General features: G+C 39.3%; 1 protein-coding gene across 6 annotated transcripts in view; it reads right to left on the bottom strand.

Moving 5' to 3' along the window:
• LRBA (LPS responsive beige-like anchor protein) overlaps window positions 1-20,417 on the bottom strand; it is a 359,792-nt gene that overhangs the window by 242,547 nt on the left and 96,828 nt on the right. For 5 of the 6 annotated variants that reach the window (XM_028742869.2, XM_028742865.2, XM_028742864.2 and 2 more), the window contains 3 exons: window positions 16,654-16,732; window positions 16,217-16,350; window positions 12,267-12,328 (listed from right to left, as the gene is read on the bottom strand). In XM_028742869.2, the coding sequence (XP_028598702.2) occupies window positions 12,267-12,328; window positions 16,217-16,350; window positions 16,654-16,732 (275 nt within the window). The remainder of the gene's footprint in view (window positions 1-12,266; window positions 12,329-16,216; window positions 16,351-16,653; window positions 16,733-20,417) is intronic. The other variant, XM_028742867.2, reaches the window with a different exon arrangement.

Raw genomic sequence — 20,417 nt, forward strand, 5'->3', positions numbered from 1 at the left:
TTGCTTGCGGTGAGTTGCCGGCATGCCGAAGCCTGCGCACGCTGAGATCAGCGCGCCCAGGCTTCGCGGACCTCTCCTGCCTTCAAAAGCCGTCCGGGATAGCGGGAAGCGCTTCCCTGCTATCCCGGACTGCTTTTAAAATGCTGGCGGTGGGGAGCAAAGCCTTTCGGCCCCCACCAGCCTTCCTGGACCTCTTCTGAAGGCCGGAGGGGGGGGAAGGCTTTGCTCCCCACCGTTAGCATTTAAAAGAGGTCCCCGGAGATTTCCCTATGGGCTTTCGTCTTGCGAAGCAAGCCCATAGGGAAATTCGTTTTGCGAAGCGCCTCCAAAACGGAAAACCCTTTCGTCTAGCGGGTTTTCCGTCTTGCGAGGCGTTCGTCTTGCGGGGTACCACTGTAGTATGCTGATAAAAGGGAGTAATAGTACTGCTCTATTCTGCCCTGGTCAGACCACACCTGGAGTACTGTGTCCAGTTCTTGGTGCCACAATTGACAAGCTGGAACATGTGCAGGTGAGGGTGACCAAGATGATCAAGAGTATGGAAGCCAAGCCTTATGAGGAACAGTTGAGGGAATTAGTTATGATTCAAGTTCAAGTGAAAAAAAGGAGAGTCTGATTAAACACAGGAATAACTTTCTGACAGTAAGAGCTATATGAACAGTGGAAAAGACTCCTACAAGAGGTGATGGACTCTCCTTCCTTGGAGGTTTTCAAGTAGAGATTGGATGGCCATCTCTCTACCTGAGACTCCTGCATTGCAGGGAATTGGGCTGGATGACTCTTGTAGTCCCTTCCAACTCTAAAATTTCATGATTCTATAATTTTATGACAGAAGGGTGGATTTTGGCAAAGCGTTTGGAGAAATGTGTTGACATGAAAAGGGAAGTTTGGCAATTGAACCAGCTACCTCAAGGGGTAGTGGGCTTGGTGGGAATGCTCTAGCCCTGCATTTCTTGCAAGAAGCAGAGCATTGGAAAGGATGGCCTACTACAGGACCCCCTCCAGTTTTATTATTTATGGTATACGAGAAGGGACAGTATGTAAGAGTTCAGTTTTGTCAGTTATGCAGCTGAACACCTTTGCACAGATCTGAGGCATTAAGCACTTCAAGATTTCTTAGAAATTTATAAGAAAAGAGATTTTTAATATAAAAACATAGTGGTCTGTAAAAACACACACCAAAAAGCCAAGCAACATTATCCACCTGATCAATACAGATGGTATTATTTTGATAAGGTGCAATAGAAGTTGCTCTAAGTCCACCCATCTACAAGCTCTCAACAGATGATCATCATTAAACCTCTATCAAGCATCTATGTACTGAATTGTACAAATGTGTTCTATTAGTACGTGGTCTGACTATTTCGCAACACTAGTACTCAAGACAAATGGCAGCTGCTGCCCTCTGAGGTCTGAAGTCAAGTCTTTAGGGAATCTCAAAGCCCAAATGGAAAAAAACAAGGGCTGTTCATTAGAGGCTGCTCCAGGCTAAAACTTTCAAGGCTGCCATTAGAACTATATAGAGGCTAATTATTTTTATAAGGCTAAAAAAAACAAAACACTACACAATATAAGCAGAAAGTACTTTTTATTCCATTACAGTTGAAAACTATTGCTCTTGTCATCAAAACAAAGGCAGTAATGATCCAAGATTTTAAAGTCACATTACACTAGTTAAAGAATTTAATTTACCAAAGCCAAAAATGAGCTTTAGGGTATTCACTTTTATTTCATATGAAATAGTCCAAGAAACTGGTACACTCCAATGTGTGTCCTACATCTGCCATTTGAGACTGGAGAAGGGGAAGATTTGGTATAACACTGGAAAAAGGAAACACCATGGAAATTATGTGTAAATCTGACACTTAATGTATATTGAGGTTCTATTCAGTGCCTGAAAGTGTTAAGTACTAGGGGGTTTTTTTTGGGGGGGGGCACTCAGATCAAGACAAAGAAGCAAGGAAAGAAACAGTAATAACACCCCCTCCCAAGGAAGGGGAGTTCTGGTAATAGATAAATCTGTTTTTAATGTTCATGGTCAAATCCAGACCATAGCCAAAAAACTGATCCATAACCATTTGTAAAAATTGCATTAAGACTCTATCAATGCAGATTAAATAATTATTAGAATAATTAGCTCTACGAGTCTATTTCGAGAAAGGCTATTACAGCTTTATTCCTTATAGGAAAAACAACATTTGAAAACAACTATGCTAACTCAGTTAAAGGAAGGAAAATGCAAAGAAAACAGATTGAGAATGATTTATATGAATGCATAGTGCTGAAGTTAATTACAACTAACCCAATAAAATAGTGCCTTTATTATTGTACAGCAAGTAATAGCCTTAGACACAGAAAGCAGAGCTCTTTCTACTCTTTTTCGTATGCTCAGTCCCACAGCACACTACATTAAGAATTAAATAAGTTGTAAATATGCCATACAGAAACAGCAGTTTTTAACTAAAAGCAGAAGACTCCCCTGCTGTTTAACCATTCTGTGTATTCCACTCCGAGCAGGCTTCCTATAAACTGGTGTTATATTGTTGTGCAGTAAATACCTGAAATTACCTTATAACGAGAATTTAATTTTAATACTTAAATAGAGAATTCAAGGCCACAATGAACTTTTGTAGACACAAACTGCAGAGGTACTATTTTTATCTTTCAAAAGAAATAAGCACTAATTTCATACTGCCATACCATGTACTGATAAAATTATCGTGTTTTAAATACTAACTTCATTCCTTCCAGCATAAAGTTTTCCTTCAAAGCCATATGGTGCATATGTTTGTAAAACATACCTATATAGCAGGCTCACAAAATTCAATATTTATTTACTTATTTCACAAGATTTATACATTGCTTTATCATAATAAAACCTCAAAGCAGTTTACAAAAATAATAAAACATAATTGTCATTAAAAACCCAGTTAAAGGCATTTAAAACTAAATAATTATATCAAGGACAAGCTAAAAACCAGATTAAAACACATGTTAATATTCTCCATATGCCACAGGATTTTCAACCACTTGTGGTACTGTACAGTGGTCTTAGCTAGGACCTCTGAACAAAAATATATTTTGCTGATGGCATGATTCATTGGGTAAGCATCACATCAAACATCCAAATGATTCAACCACAGGAACAAAAAACAAAAAAAAATCTGGCCACCTGTCACATTGTTGGCACATCCTTGTGCACTCTAAAGAAAAATGTAAAAACCTACTCTTATTCATTCATTCATTATTCATTTAGGAAATTTTTACACCACCTTTCACCTACAAGAACCCCCGATCCAGCTTACACAGTTAAAATAGAGATGCAAATATATGAAATAAGAACAACAATAAAATACAAAAGAAGTGAGAGCTAAAGACCAGAGCAACACTAAAACCATTTGTAGCAGAAGAAAAGTTAATGTAATCCAAATGCCCAGAAACAAAAATCTATCAATATGTAACCTAAAGGCTAAAACAAAGGGAACTAACTGAACAAATCCTGTATATTAATAGTCAACTCCTTCTCCAATTCTTGTGTAACTAAAACAGCAACATGCATGTACAAAAGGTAGGTATGAGTTGGAGGACCCAAACATTTGTAGTATGTTTATGAAGGAAGGGAGGGGGAAGATTCCCCCCAACAGTGTGTTCTGAGCAGGCTTAGTGGTTGCAGAATGCTATGAAGTACTGTATGTAGTTACTATGAAGTACTGTAAGTAGAGACCTGCTGAGTCAGGCCAATAGCCAACTAGTTCAGCATCCGGTTCTCACAAAATAGCTAACCAGATGCCTATCGGAAACCTGCCAACAGGACCTGAGCACAAGAACACTCTCCCCTACTGTGGTTTCCAGCACGTGGTATACAGAAGCATACTTCCTCCAAATGTGGGGCTGAATGAACAGAAAACTTGGGGGGAGGGGAGTGGGATGCTATCCTGGGGAAAGCATGGCTTGCTGGCTGGCATTCTTGGTTTGGACTACTCCACACAGCAGTATTTTGCTGCAGCTCCTAAATGTGAATATATAGTGTAGGAGAGTAGTACCCATGGTGTGAGACACATCAAGCTCCTTCTGGGGTATTTTGCCCACCTTTGGTCCCTACCGTGCACTCAGCTGTCACCTGTGGCTCCCAGAAGCCGTCAGCATGCAACAGTGGCCACACCCAGGAAACTGCTTCAACTGGCCAGCTAAACCAGGTGAGGGTAGCCAATGGTTCTCAAACCCTTGATGAGTTAGGGATTTCCCCTGAATGCGAATATAGGCTCCAGTTGATTGAGTGGGCAAGACTAATAATGAATCCAATTGTCAAGAAGGAGGTTTCTGTACATGTTGTAGAGGGAAGTGAGGGACAGGTGGGGCTCACCAACCTGGAAAGGCAGCCCATCTAGGAAAGGAAAGCTCTTGATTCTAAACCACTGCTGCCTTGTGGGATATCTTTGGGAGAAGAAAAGGGTAAGGAGCAAACCCTACACAAATCTGGAATAGAGTCCCTAAGATGGTTGGATGGCACCTTGTACATCTCCATCGGGCAACTCCTACAGCCAGATTTTTTCTCCAGGGAGTACTCAAAGGTATGCAGTACTGGCACCTCTTTTTGTTGTTGTTAAAAGGTGTGGCACTTACTGTAACAACTTCATGATGAGTAAAGGTAAAGGGTAAAGGGACCCCTGACCATTAGGTCCAGTCCTGGCCGACTCTGGGGTTGCGGCGCTCATCTCGCTTTATTGGCCGAGGGAGCCGGCGTACAGCTTCCGGGTCATGTGGCCAGCATGACTAAGCCGCTTCTGGCAAACCAGAGCAGCGCACGGAAACGCCGTTTACCTTCCCGCCGGAGCGGTAACTATTTATCTACTTGCACTTTGACGTGCTTTCGAACTGCTAGGTTGGCAGGAGCAGGGACTGAGCAACAGGAGCTCACCCCGTTGCGGGGATTCAAACTGCCGACCTTCTGACCGGCAAGCCCTAGGCTCTGTGGTTTAACCCACAGTGCCACCCGCATCCCTTCATGATGAGTACCAGCACCTATTTTTCGGGGGGGGGGGAGCACTGCTTACAACCAAGCTGGCCAGACACCTCTTTTGAATTAAATATTATCTCTTCTCTGTTCGAAAACAAAACAAACACTGGATGCCAAAAACTGAACACAAACATTCTGCTCTGAGGGCAACTAATATTGGATATCATATCACTAATAAAGTTATGAGGGAAAATGTCCTCTCAGTATCAGACTCTGTAACTACAGTGCCTATTGGCTCTTGCAAGGCCCAATTTAAACCTGCCACACAGCTTTCATTTGTCCATGCCAGTGCTCTGCATTCTAGTTTAAAACAGCACTTACTATGTCTGCTGTCCCATATGTAAGCATCCTAAATAGGCCAGCAATCTGAGCCTGGCAGACACAATGGTAGCATGCTAAAGCTGAACATGTAGAGGCTAGTGCATGTAGTAAGTACTTTTTAAACACAGCCATCTGTGTGGAAAGCCTACACAGGTAAGTGATTTATATGTTGCAGTATCAGGTTTAAAATCAAGCCTGGGTAGCAAGAAACTATCTAAATTGCCTCAAAATAACTGCTCCCACATTTATAATTGGTGTAAAAAGCACACAATTGCTACCACACTCTAGACTTTCTATCCTACGGCCAGTCAGCTTGCATCCATTCCCCTAGTCTAGCCCCTTTTTCCTAAGCTCTCAAATTAAAGAGAAAAGCTGTAAAACAGCAGGTTCTCAAATTAAAGCACACTTTATGTTCAGGGGTCTCCACACTTATAGGCTGACTTCCTGTCAGGAAGAGCTCTATTTCACTGCCTAGCCCAATCAGCAGGGAGCTCACAGAATTAAGTGCCAGTTGATATTACTTTGTTTTACATTTACCACCCATGAGAATATTGTTCAAAGATCCAGTTAGAAAACCAGCATGGTATCATCCTTCTGACTAGACTGCCAAACCACAGGGTGTGCTCTCTTAGCACAAAATTCACCTTAAATGGTTGGGTTTTTTAAGTCCTAGTGTGCGAATGAAGCAATAGGATGCCTTGAGGTTTGAGGGGGAGGACGGGGCCCTTGCTTCTGCAGCTAAATTATGACCTTTTAGTTCTTAACATCTGCAGTGGGATACTTTAACTTACAATTGCTCTGCTGTTTTGCCCCCGCCCCCATCAAATAAAACCCCTTACTGAAAATACTGAATTTATATATATTAGAATAATGCAATTTTTCAAGTGTGGTCACTAAAATAATTAAGGGAAACTGAAGCATGTGTGCACACACCAAACAGCAGGACTACATATCTGTAATTTATGTTAAAGTACTGCTTTGTTTTGCGTATGTTCCTTAATATGTATAAGTGTTTCTGGTATTCAAGAGATGGTCTCCAACATCCTTTAAGCATAGAGAGTCTTATCTTGAACACTACACAATGTTTAGACCAGTTAGGCTAGTCTAGAAAAATCTTCACTCTGATGAATCTAAAAGTACGTTTCCTCCTCAGGATCAAAGTTTTCTCTTTTTGGGTGTGGGGGTGGGAATGTTCTGCAAGTTGGAAGAAGAAGAAAATAGGCTGTATGTGCTTGGTGCCTCTATGTTTGATCAAGAAACCCTTTTCCACCTCCCAGCCCCTATTGGAGTGCTTTTGACAGCACTGAGATTCCTACATTCCAATGTGAAACAGAGAGGAAGTTGTGCTCACGTCACTACGATAATTCACTGTGAGTAATTATCTTTTTGGAATTCAAACATGAGAAGGAAAGGGCCCATCTGAATTTCCAAATCAGCGTCATTGCTTTATAAACATGGCATTTGTGTTCAACCTCCACAGACTTTCCCGGAATTCGAAGGCAGCATTTATAATAAACCCTTTAAAGAACCCAGACATTTAAATAAATTAGGGAGTTTTTATTTCCAGCTTGATACTCTGCTATGCCAGGTTGGGAACCTGCGGCCCTCCAATAATTGTTAGACTACAACTCCCATCTGTCCCAGCCAGCATGGTCAATGGTTAGAGATGGTGGAAATTTAGTATAGCAACATCTGAAGGTCACAGGTTCCCATTCCTGTCCTGTGTTGAAGAAACTGAACTCTGCTATTTTCCAAGTAAGCAGTTTAAGCAGTGAAGGCAGAAACATACAGGAGGTCCCACATATTGATACCAGTTATCCAAGTAAGCAAGTTACGACTTTGTAAAAGATTGTTTGTAGCATATAAAGGGAGAGGGAGGAGATGAGAATGGCATGTCCTGAATGTCCCATTTCAACAGCCCTCTTATTGGAAGCATTTCTTGGAGAAATCAACGACTTAAGTATGTATGATTGCGCAGGAGATGTGCCATGCACCAAACCCCACATAACACACACAGCTTCTTGCTAAATAAGACTTTAAGTTACAAGAGTTTGAAATTGTCCTTTTGCTACCACTTTTCCTTTCTGGGTGAACATTCTAGCACCAAATCAGAACTATAGCCTGATCCCGGATTTCTTTATTGATTTCTATGAGCAGTTTCACTTTCAACCCAGGGATAATATAACATGGATTTTGCAATGTGAACCTTGAAATTAACTATCCAGACAATTGAGATGCTTCTCAGAATGTTTATTCTCTATAGTTTGCAGTCATCTATGTTTTGAAAAGGTTTGGATGCTTGCCGCATGGGTCGTACCCAAGATTTCAATGATGTGATTGTTACATGAAAGTTGAATATGGGTCCCCTTGAATTGAGATCTTGTAAGCAATTAGGCTACTCAGATAAGTATAATAGATCACAAAAGCCTTGCCCTGAGTAAGTACCTTAGCTCAGGGGTCAGCAACCTTTTTCAGCCGTGGGCTGGTCCACCGTCCCTCAGACCATGTGGTGGGCCAGACTATATTTTTTTTGGGGGGGGGGGGAGAAATGAACGAATTCCTGTGCCCCACAAATAACCCAGAGATGCATTTTAAATAAAAGGATGCATTTTACTCATATAAAAACACGCTGATTCCCGGACCGTCCACGGACCGGATTGAGAAGGCGATTGGGCTGCATCCAGCCCCCAGGCCTTAGGTTTGCCTAACCCTGCCTTAGCTTATCACTATGTTTTTTTTAAGTTACAGGTGTATCCACACCAAGTCACGGGCAATTTCAGAGGGAACCTGAGGCACTGATTTTTCTAGGCAGCATGCCAGATAGTCAAGGTATTTTATTAGGAGTCACTTAAGTGCAGATTTCTGATTCCTTTTTGTGCATTAAGTAAGTTTTCATAATCCTGACTAGGATACAAGAAATCTTTTTTTTTTTTTAAATGGGTCTACTGGAGCAGGGATTTTACTTCTTATAGCTGAAAGTTGAGGGCTTATTCTAAATCAGATCATCTGAAGTAAAAAATGCTGATCTTACATGAGAGTCCCATGACGATTTAGTGGTTCTTGCTCTTCCACCACTTATACAAAAGTCTTTTCTTTTGCAATTGTAAGAGTTACATAGAATTTTCACCTATTACCGTAATTCAAAGTAATCTGAAAATAACAATTTTAATCCAAAGGAACAGGATACAGATAGGATGGCAGAACTCACAGCCTTTTCTGGATGCGTCATATGCACCACCTGATATCCTCTCCAAAAAAAGGGTTTAAAATACAAATAGATGTGCAACATCGAACAAAAATATTTTAGAGCAGAGAGTATTTTAAAAGACTGAATTTTAATAAGCTTCAATACAATTAATTCAGAGAAATAGCTCAGTTAATAGATCTGATAAATAAATCATTGTGCACATGGGAATGTTCACTTACATGCACTTGAATCTGCATGTGCAACCCTACAGAAATCAGCAGTGTTTTTACTCCAAATAGAATCTAACAATACCTTTATATAAGAATGGTGTACTACAGTAGCAAAGAAGTAGATCTAAATACATTAAGGACATGATTCATTTAAAAGTAACACGATGCTGAGGATTTCATTCTTTTGGCTCTTTTAATTACTTGGACAGGAAGCTGGGCCCAGACTAGATGGTATTTCTAGTTTCAATGTACTATATGCATTTCTGATAAATGGGAAAAGAATAGATGACCTGGCAGAAGGCTCAGACAATAACATGTGATTTACAGGACATAAATGCAGCTACTATAAGATTTATCTGACAGCCCTCTACGATAGTGGACTGTTGAGTATCCGATGGAATGATTTCTAGTCTGGAAAGTCTACTACTGAGTAGCCATACACATTATTTATTTATTAGATGTTTTGGGTTGAAACCATTTTTAAATGATGCACTTCACAATGCTCAGCCATAAATTTAGCTTTAAACTCTGGAGGGGAGGTAGTGTTATTGGAATGTATGTCAGACTGAATTAGGATGAGCAACACAATGCTTTTATAAAGTGGCCTTGAATGCAACGCTGAGTCCTTCAAAAATGATATTAATGTCAAATAAGCAGGAACACTTTTCTGTTAATATTAAATGCAGAATTCCTTATGTTGCAATAGTTAGTTAGATAGGAAGGTAAGTATTCAGTGTCAGAACTGAACGTCACTTTAAAAACTGCTTTAAGATGTTGGGTTATTTTTGTACATTCAGCTGGATTGTTAGGCAGAGCAAAGCAATACTATGTTAAACAACTTGAAATTTTGCCCTCCCGGGGAGGGGGAAAGCTAAGACACTCCAAAGATACATATGGCAGCAAAATACTGCTGAACAAAATGGATTTTTTACTGTACTACAATACAGAATAATCTTACAAGAGCCTCAACAAAAGTTGTAGTCTTGTCTTGTCTTTTTTAATCCTTGTCAAAATAATGAACATTTTTTTCTCAAACCACAGGTATTTGGGAAATGATGTGTCAGACAAAGCCTAACAGTAAAGCAAGACTAATAGGTATGAGTAAATAATATTTTGAGAGAATTACTGATTAATATTAGGTACATATCACAAAAGTATTAATCAAAGCAGAGATCTAATTTAGCATCATGTCCAACAAATTTGTAAAGTTTTAAATCATGCTTGCAGATGCTTATTTGTAACTACTTTGTATTATTTATGTGATTAAAAACTAGTTTTTGACCTGATCTTTCGATCTTTGGCACTCCTTCCTCTCCATCTCTTCTTAAAAAATTAATTAAACTTTTAGCAAGAGGGTCGCTTCACTTCCCCCGCCCTTGTCCCACGAAAAGAAAAAAAATCAATCAAACTCAACCCCATCTCCTTCCAGTATCTGTAAAATGTCGAGCTGAAATTCAATTTCATATCTCTCAAGCTTTCATGTAGCAACAGACAGTTTACCTCTTAAGAAAATAAATCACTTCTGTGATTGCCATACTGACCTCTCTGAATTAGGAAAATTCAGAGTGAAAAATGTAATTATCACCCCAGATCAAATCTGTATACATCTGGAGCTAATTTGATTTCTTACACCACTTTTGCACAGTCAACGAAATATTTTAGCTACTCTTTGGTATGAAAGGATGTTATGGGTTTGGTTTGCTGTATTGGTTTGTTTCAAGTATTTCATATAAAACCTTATGTTTCACTGCTACCAACTCAACTAACCCATTGCCATATTCTAACATTAGGTTACCATTAAAACAGCACTGTGACATGTATGACAAATAGGCACATTAGAGCATGTCATTTATTCCATTTTAGATTGCATCAGTACCAACACTATGCAGTGTGGAGACACACAGCAGTTCTCAAGGTACACTTCCTTTTGCTTTTTTGAGCCAAGAAACAAAGGGGACATAACTGAAACTTTGTTATTATTTCCAGTATACAGTAAGGAGCATTTTAACCCAAATAATTTTTATGCATTGAGTGCTAATGTTCAAAATACATTTCAAGTAGTATATCTACACTTCAGAAGATGACATTTTTAAAACAAACAAACAAACAAACCCTGTCATGGAAAACAAGAACTGAAATTGGATGAAAACTCTAGATTAAGTAACACATAAATTAAGTAACACATAGCAAGCTTATATGCATTCCAAGGAGAAGAGGAGGAGGAGGAAGAAGAGAAGGATGAGAAAGAAGAAGCAATCCTGTCAACATGGTTCTGACTACATCGCTGAATAATAAGGCAACTAGAAACATAACTGGCTCTTCACTAGTTCATTGCAAAAATCCATTAGGTGTAATCTCCAGAAGTAATTGTTTTTATTGCACTTTATTGTCAATGCAGGTTATTGATTTTTCACACCTTCTATGATTCTTTCATTTGTATTCATGAAATGTCCATCAGCACAGTCTAAATACATTTGGCAATATAAGCACTAAAACGAATAAATCGATGTAAAAAAAACATTAATTTTACATTATCCTTATTCGTCAGGCAAGTAAACCATAAGGGCTTTAAATGAAGGTCAAAGGTTTTGAAATGGGTCAAAACCCTTGACCTCTAGACCAATAACCTTCCCATTAAAAAAGGCTATTTTAAAGTTTTAAGTAGGGGAATTTACTACCAGGAAGGTATCATTTTTAAAATGCCAAAAAGAAAAGCTCGATAGAAACCTCATATATAATTACAATGGAGAAAACTAGGAGATGAGTAAAGTGCTATTTGATCTACTACATACTATTATTTGTTGACAACTCTAATTTTTCAGATTAGATTTTCTGTTAATCAAAGTGAAGTGTAACACTGCTTTTCAGAGCAGCAGACATACTGTGTTTCACAGATCAGAAAATTCAAATAGATGGCAACTGTGGTTCAGTTTTTCCCTCAAGCTAATAAAAAGTGATCAGCAAGGAGCACTATATATTTTAGAGTTTTTTTACAAATACAAAAAGGCAAAACCTTTTCTTCCAACATATCTGAAATACAATTATACTGAATCCATGTCAAAAACCTTTATTTCACAGATTTACCTGCTTAAATATAAAGTTACTTAATTCAATGTATGGACCATTATTAAAATACTGGAAAAGGTTAAGGAAACCAAAATTTTAGGACATTGTCCAACTGATCACATGAGATAAACTAGTTCGTGTAAAGCTTTCATCTTCAGCTGGTGGGTCATACCCCAGTCTAATAAGGATGCTTTTTGGACCACTATGCATTTTGGACATTTTTCTTAAGAGAAGGCAAAAGGGAAGGGAAAATATGGGGGAGGGGCGAGGAGAGAGAGAGAAAAGACAGTCATATATGGAAAAAAATTAAAAGTAGGGCCTCATGATGTAGGCTAGGGTTAAAGGTGAATCCAGAAAGGTCAAAGACTACTGCTTCAAATCATAATTGCAATTGTAAAGGATTTTTTTTTAGCAGCAACTCACTCTCAAATCAATTGTAACCCACCTGAGAACAAAGTAGCATGACCAGCTCCACAACAGAACTACTAGATTTCATGCACACCAAACCTAAAGAAAAAGAAAATATAAAAGATATATAGTGATCTACTTGGGTTTATGTTGCAATTCATATTTAGTACCTCCTGGAAATCCTACCCAAGAGTCTATTTTGTTAGTATTCTCTCTGTATTGTCAGTATGGTTTATATTAACAAAAGGAGAAATCTTACAGCTTCAATTTGTTTTAGCATTCAATCCTAATATATCAGTATAAAACATGCTAAAAGCAGGCACCAGTTTTAATCACTGCCATGCAGCATTTTGATATAAAATGATGCCTTGGAGCTATTTAGCTGAGATTACATAAATATTTGTGTTCCAAGTTAATAAACGCATACATAGCATATGGTATATTGATTTATAGTACTTACATTTCTTCACCTTGGAGTGGGTTGATCATTATATATGCAGAGAAGGGAAATGGCTCTATGACCTTTGCTTTCTCCATTGAGCTCTCTCCCTTCAGCCCTCCAGCTATCAATCAAGTTTCCATTTTGTTTCATGGCAGCAGACATCCCAAACACTCTTATTAGTACTTTGACCCTTGACCCTCACCTAAACCTTAGGGGGGAGGGGAGTGCAAGCAGTACCTATACATTTGTGATTAGTTTATAAACTAATTTGGTTATTATTAGCAATTCACACTTCATACTAGTTTCCTAGTATAATGTGAAAAGGTGTTATCACAGCCTAAGATGGTAGAGTTTCTAGTCATTAACCTGTGCTTCAACATATTGAAAACTGTTTTGTTTTGGTTTTGCTCCTCTTTCGGATCAATTATTAATAAAACTAGAAAAGCTAACTAAGTCAGCAATATTCAGCATTTAGTGGGTTAGAAAAATATAAAGTCAATAGAGCTAAAGCTGTAGGGCACCTTTTTACTCATATTCTTCTAAACAAGATGTCACAACAATGTAGCTCCCACTGTAAGCACCATACCTAAAAACATAAAACCAGAAACTCGCCACTCACAATGCAATATAATATAGTCTGCACATCTGTTTCACCATCACATATTGAAATACACAAACCTTTTCAAAAAGATGATTGCTGTAAAATTTAACTACTAGTATTCGAAACAGTTGCTGAAATTTATTCAAGAACCAAATGCTGGTTCTGGAAATACCCACAACAGCCACATTCAAACATAACAGTAAGCCAAGGGCCTAAACTAAACTGCATGAGCTGCATGCTGGTATACGCAGCATGATCACTAGTACTTTTCCTTTACCCTGGAATGAGTAGGTAATCAAAGTAGGGAAAGCTTAGTGTTATATCTAAACCTGGGATCATGGTTTGTGTACCCTAAGAAACCACAACTGCAAAACAGGTTTAAACCATGATTTGTTGTTGGCTTACTGGCTGTCAATTGTTAGGACAGAGCAGGGCACGATCCCAGGTTCAGATGAATGCTTAGCTGTTCCCTTCCATGTTTGTTTATTGCTCATGCCAAGGGAGAAGTAAAGTCGGAGTGATCAGGCTGCATGCACCAGCATGTGCACAGTATGGTTTATTAAGCCAAGAACCATGGCTTACTAATAGGTGAAAGCATACTTGATATGTACAATATCTTGTTTCAGGAATTTTACAACACAGGAAAGCGTTTTAAGACTTCTTTTTAAATGGGCAAACCAATTAACATTCTGCATTGAAAGACGCCTCAGTAAAGAAAGCTTCTTCAAAATGGCCGGTGCCAGTTTTTATTGCACATTCCTCTACTATTCTTAGTTAAATAATAACTGCATGTTCTGTGAAATGCTTGATAGAAACCAATTATGATGGAATCATAATCCTTCATAATTTTATTTTGTTACCAAATCTTTCTAGCTTCAAACAGAAGTGTGTTACATGCATCACAGTGAAATATGCCAGTATTGAGAAACCACATATTTGTTTCTATGATCTAATGCAGTGTTCCCCAACCTTGGGCCTCCAGCTGTTTTTGGACTACAATTCCCATCATCCTTGACCACTGGTCTTGCTAGCGAGGGGTGATGGGAGTTGTAGTCCAAAAACAGCTGGAGGCCCAAGGTTGGGGAACACTGATCTAATGGACTTCCAATTGCCTTGAAGTGTTCTCCTCTCCAACAAGAGAGTGCCACATCTGTGCCTACGAACACATCATAGTATCTAGTGCCACTCACTTTACCCCCATGGAAGTTGTTATGTGCTCTGATTTGGAGGCATGGTAGAAGTTACTGGAAGGATCACAGAAACTAGACACCTAAATGAAAAATGGGCATTGAAACGGGCAAAGGGGAAAATCAGCACTGTGAATGATTGTATGCTAAGAATCAATCCAGGAGAGGAGAACAAGCCCTTTAAACCAAATGGTCTAGTTCACAAATCATTTCTGCCTCCTAATACTCTATCTTAATTCTGCCCAGCAAAAGACCACCATCTGCCTGCTTTGTTATAAGGCAAGTTTCTCTGTGCAAATCAGTCTCAGATGTTCAAGGGTACTGTGTGCTTCCTGCTCTCCTGTTTCTCTAGAAACTGCCTTTCCCTCTCATGTTTTCCTACTCTACAAATTGCTTCTCTTGGAACTTTTTTGCACGAAGTTTTTCTTATTCATTCAATCTGCAAAATACTGAAGAGAACCTGCTCTCAGCCTCTCTGATATTAAAACTATACAGTACCTTACATTGATCTTGATACACTTGGCTGCTTCAACCTTTGAAACTGACAGCGCATCTAGATCATACAGACTTTTTGCTGGACAAGCAATGCTAAATACATTTCCCCCACCCCCTCTTTAAAATCAGAACAGAACCCATGCCATCGTATGCAAGAAGGAATTTTGCTCTTTAAAAGGCACTAGGCTATTCAATAGTCACAAAGGAATAGAAGAACTGGTTTAATCTAATCTTATATCCTATTTATGACATTGATAAAGATAAGGTGCTTCAGTCAAAGGCAAAAGTTCAACAAAAATTCTAGTCTACCAGTGAACTTGAATTCTTGTTAAACTTTGCCTATGAATGGCTGTCGAAAAATGATAGCCCCCCTTTTTTTTAAAGGCTAATGCCACCCAATACTGTTCCTACCTCCTACAACTTATAGCAGGGATGGGAAACCTGTTGCCGTCCAGATGTTGTTGAACCCGAATTCCCATCATTCTAGCCAGCATGATGATAGAAGTTATAAGCTCAAGAGTATCTGGAGGGTCAGATGTTCCCCATCAGTGACTAAGACAGCTAGAATGATGGCAAGGGCATCTCAACCTGAAAAACTGAGAACCAGGCTGTTAAACGAAACTGGTGAAGTATACAAGCCCTTCTGAGTCTAGAATGGCTGTAACATGAAGCCAATGCAGCTACAATAGGCTACATCTTTGATATAATGGAGTAATGGCAGAGAAGGAGAACAAAGAGATAAACAGAGAGGATTGGCCATGAGAAGAACCAATTTAAAAAGAACATTAGAGAAGGAGAAGCGGATGGAAGAACAGCTTATCAGACAGAACCAGGGCATTTAAGTTCCTGGGGAGGAAGAAAGACTGGGAGACAGATAGTTGTGCATGTACACTGGAGTTCTCAGCACCCGCTTGCTTAATGCAGACCCTTACACCCTACAAAAAGGCTAATTCTTGGAGACTGTCCTTTTTAGTATTTGATGTAGCATGAGGGTCTGCAACATGAACAGGGGGGAAAATGACAACTCCAATATGTATATATCACCTTATGAACCTTTGGGGAGCCTACCCATAGTAGATGAAAAATAATCCTACAATTTAGATAATAGAACATCATAGAAGTTAATAGGAAAATTCTAGTGTGATTTGGGTATTGCTTAAAGAATTCCATTACATAAAAAGTAACATTAAAAACTTCATCCTTTTTGCATTTTTAAGTATTAAAGTATTTAACCTTATAAGGAATCAAAGGGGGGAACTTACTTGTACCTTCTATCAGTAGCTCTTGCCCATGGCTACCCAAAAGAGTACGTGACAGGAAAGGCGCAAAATCCACAAATATCTCTCTCAGAAGTGGGGCAGCCTTTTCCAAAGCATGCTCAAGCCTTTCTGTAATGCTAAGAGATTGACAAGGTTGAAGAGGGGGACCGCAGGAAGCTAAAATGCTGAAAGAATATGAATATATGTGCACAAAAGTACAAAATGCATCAACAGGAGTTCCCAAACCAGTTGCTAAACACCACTGTGCTTTATTTCTTTTTAAGTTACAGTAGTAGTGATAGAAATCTAAAACTTCCTATTGACCTCAAATGAAAGAGCACAATCCACTCCGAAGTGAAGAGTGAGTCCCATAATTACTTAAATAAATAGGAAAGTGATACACCCCGGTTCAAGAAAGTTAAAAGTTATTTAAAAAATACCTCATGTTTGAAGCAGAATCCTCAGGCACAGAAGAAACTGTAGGAACTGATGGTAATCTTGAATTTGACGATCCACTGCCTGCAGAAGATTTTAATAGAGCTTAGATAGCATATTAGCATATGAAGCTTCCTTAAATGGATTCAGACCATGGGTCCATCTAATTCAGAGCTGTTTACTGAGACAATACTCTGTGGTAACAGCTCTCCACAGCCTTAAGCAGAGATCTTCATTAGTTCTATTATCCAAGATCCTTTTAGCTCAAGATACCAGTGATTAAAATGTACACCATCAGTGGAAAACCAGGCCATTATGGCCAAGCCATGCCCACCTGCCAATCGCCTGAAGTCACATATGATGTAGGAAGGGTAAAAGGCACCTGGACCAAAAGGAGCTTCTGAAATGCCTATTAGCTGATTATTGGTGCTTCAGATGAATCATGTACAGTGCTTCTGAGAACAGCAGTCTTTGCAAGCCCCTTATGAATAACCCTGTTGTGCTTTGAAGTCCCAACAATCAGATTCAAAGCACCACATCACCTGACCTTGCTGTAATGTCAGGTGAGTGGTCCCACCCTCCAGTCCAAATGGGAAGTAGGGGAGATAAGGATCTGGTTGTTGGGATCAACTTCCTTGACAGGGTTAAGCTATGCCCTGTCTGTATCTGCACAGGAAGCAGACAGGTCACACACCCTAATTCCATGCTTTCACACAATGAATGCCCCAAAATGCACATGTGGGCTTGATATTACCTGTATTAATTTTCACATTTTTATTTGATTTACACAGCTCCCTCTCTAGCTTTGCAACATTTGTTGCAAAGATGCTGCTTAACGAAGTTCCTTGTACATCAAAGGCCTGCCATTCTCACAAAGTGAGGTACAGGCTTCCTTTTTAAGCAAGTTTGCAGTACACTTCTGTTACATGGTCCACCGCAAATCAACTAGCAGTCCTCCATGTTGCCAGAAGTGTGCCTGAACCACTATAAATTCTGAACCACTGAAACAAGGTCAGCAATAAATATGAAGACATCCTGGATAACACTTGCAAACATGTTGCTGTTGCATACCCTACCACCTGCCATGACACTAGTACCTCTTTAGCATTCCATATGCAGCCATCTCTAGGCACTCAGCCTTCAGTGGTGGTGCTTCAGAAATATGTCCTCCATCACATATATCTTTTGAAAAATAGTCTACCTTGGGGACAGGAGAGGGTTGGGAAAAAAGGGTGATACAATGCAAGGGACAATTTCATTAGGGAAAGTCAGGTCACAGATGTTTTGGACACAACAAAGGGCTAAAATAAGGATGCCAGATGCTGTGGGAGGGGGGAATAATGGTTTGCTATTGTTCTTAGTTTCATTATGTGAGATACACACCACACACACACAAACACATTGTAATTTTATGCTGAGAACCACCTTGAGATCTACAGATGAAGGGTGGTATACAAATTTAATAAATAATAATATTAAAATCTGAGATAATTTTTTTCCACTAATAGCTTGCAGGGACTTTCCAACAGAAGCATCCATGCCAACATCTCTTCCTTCAGGTCAGAGACTGCTGACTGACAGATTGATTGTTTTCATAACATTTATATACCGATTGATTGTAAAATGAAAACCTCAAAACAGTTTATAAAAGATAAAAACAGTACAATCGATAGAAAATTGCAACCCTACTTTAAAATATACAAAAGTTAAAACACAAAAACTGATGAAAATGACCTCAACTTTTCTAAGCACCTGGGTAGACTTGTCTAAACAGGAATGTTTTTAGCAGGCGCTAAAAAGAGTACAGTGAAGGCACCTGCTTGATCTCAATAAGCAGGTAGTTCCAAAATGCAGGCGCTGCCACAGTAAACAATCGAGTTCTTACAAATGCAGAACAGGTATTATGTGGCACCTGTAGTTGTGCCAATCAAAGCGGTTGAGTGGGCACATGTAGAGTAAGGCACACCGTATAACACACACATACGATTATACATACACAAACACATGTGTTTGCTATTGTGTGGACAACATAGCTTAATTCTTAATATAGACCTGGAACAGTGGTTCTCCAATTGTGAGACAGTCCTGACACCTTTTCTGTACCTTGGACCGATATATGAAAAAGTAACGATGTATGGAGTCTTAACAGTTTATCATGCTAGTTGCACTTTTGAGATGAAAGATGGAGAGGAGGAAGAAAGAAGTTCCCCTTCTTTTTCTTTCCTCTAGAAACCTTGAAATGTTTTGGGGATCCTATTTGAGCTTGGTAACCCCAGGGGAAATTTAAGAGTAAGCACTATCAGGCAAATAATCTGTTTTCTTCCAAAGAGAAAGTATTCCTAACCTTTGGTAGCTAACTTTGACAAAAAATATGAACTGCTATCAGTTAAAACTTGCCTCTATGTAGCAGGGCTAGGAAATAATCTCAAAAAAACCTACTAGTATTTTTGTTCAAAGTGAATAAGATAAAGTTGTTCCAATAAGAGTACACCTGTTATCTTAAAAAATTGTTTGCTCCTCAGAAACATAATTGCCAGGTATCAAATAGTAATTGGAGGAGTTGAAGCATGTAGCAGACTGAAACCTTGCTAAAGCTTCAAATATTGGGGCGCGGGTGGGAACAGACCAATTCCATAGTGACCTGAACTATCAAAATAGGGTGCCTCTATTTCTCCAACATACGATGGACGGACAACACAAAGCTTGAGATGTGTTTCTAATTATTATTTGAGGCTCTGTCCATGATTTTGTTCCATCTTTTGCTCCATCTTCCATAGGACAGCCCTTCAGATATTTGAAGATGGCAATCATACCATTACTCAAGTCTTCTCTTTCTCCAAGCTAAATATACCCTACTCCCTCAATTGTTCTTCACAAGGCTTCCAGACCCTTATCTGAGTCAGTCTAAGTAGAAAGTTGTGCTCATTTTCTGCTTGCAGTAGACGGCAACATGGTAGGCTGACTTTGATGCAATGCCAGCATGCAGTTTAGCAATAAAACAATGGGTAATATTCAACTAAGTTTTACTCAGAAACACTGAAATTAATTAATATGACTAAGTTAAGTCCATTGATTTCACTACTCTGAGTAAAACTTAGTTGAATATCACCTAATGAATCTATTTGAGCCACTGACTCAGACACTCCCTACCGCCCTCTGGCATGGCCATCAGGAGATTGGAAGACTTTCCTTCTGTTTTTAATTAATCACAGTTTCTCATGCCATCCAAACCTGGCTATGACTAATGTTAACTATGCTTAGTGGAAAGAAGCAAATTATAAACCATAGTTTCTGAAGCTGGTTTGCTTTCACTAACCATACTTAAGATTAATCACAGCTTAGGGACGCAGGTGGTGCTGTGGTCTAAACCACTGAGTCTTGGGCTTGCCAATCAGAAGGTCGGCGATTCGAATCCTCGCGACGGGGTGAGCTCCCGTTGCTCGGTCCCAGCTCCTGCCAACCTAGCAGTTCAAAAGCACGGCAAAGTGCAAGTAGATAAATACCGTAGGTACCACTCCAGCGGGAAGGTAAATGGCATTTCCGTGCGCTGCTCTGGTTTCTCCAGAAGCAGCTTAGTCATGCTGGCCACATGACCCAGAAAAGCGAGATGAGCACCACAACCCCAGAGTCGTTCACGACTGGACTTAACTGTCAGGGGTCCTTTACCTTTTTTAGCACACTAAACTGTAGTTAATATAAGACAATTCAAAACTTTCCAATCTCCTTGTAACCATGTCAGAGGTGGTAGTAATAGTTATGTGTATTCTTA

Source organism: Podarcis muralis, chromosome 9 (assembly GCF_964188315.1).
Source record: "Podarcis muralis chromosome 9, rPodMur119.hap1.1, whole genome shotgun sequence".
NCBI lineage: Eukaryota > Metazoa > Chordata > Lepidosauria > Squamata > Lacertidae > Podarcis > Podarcis muralis.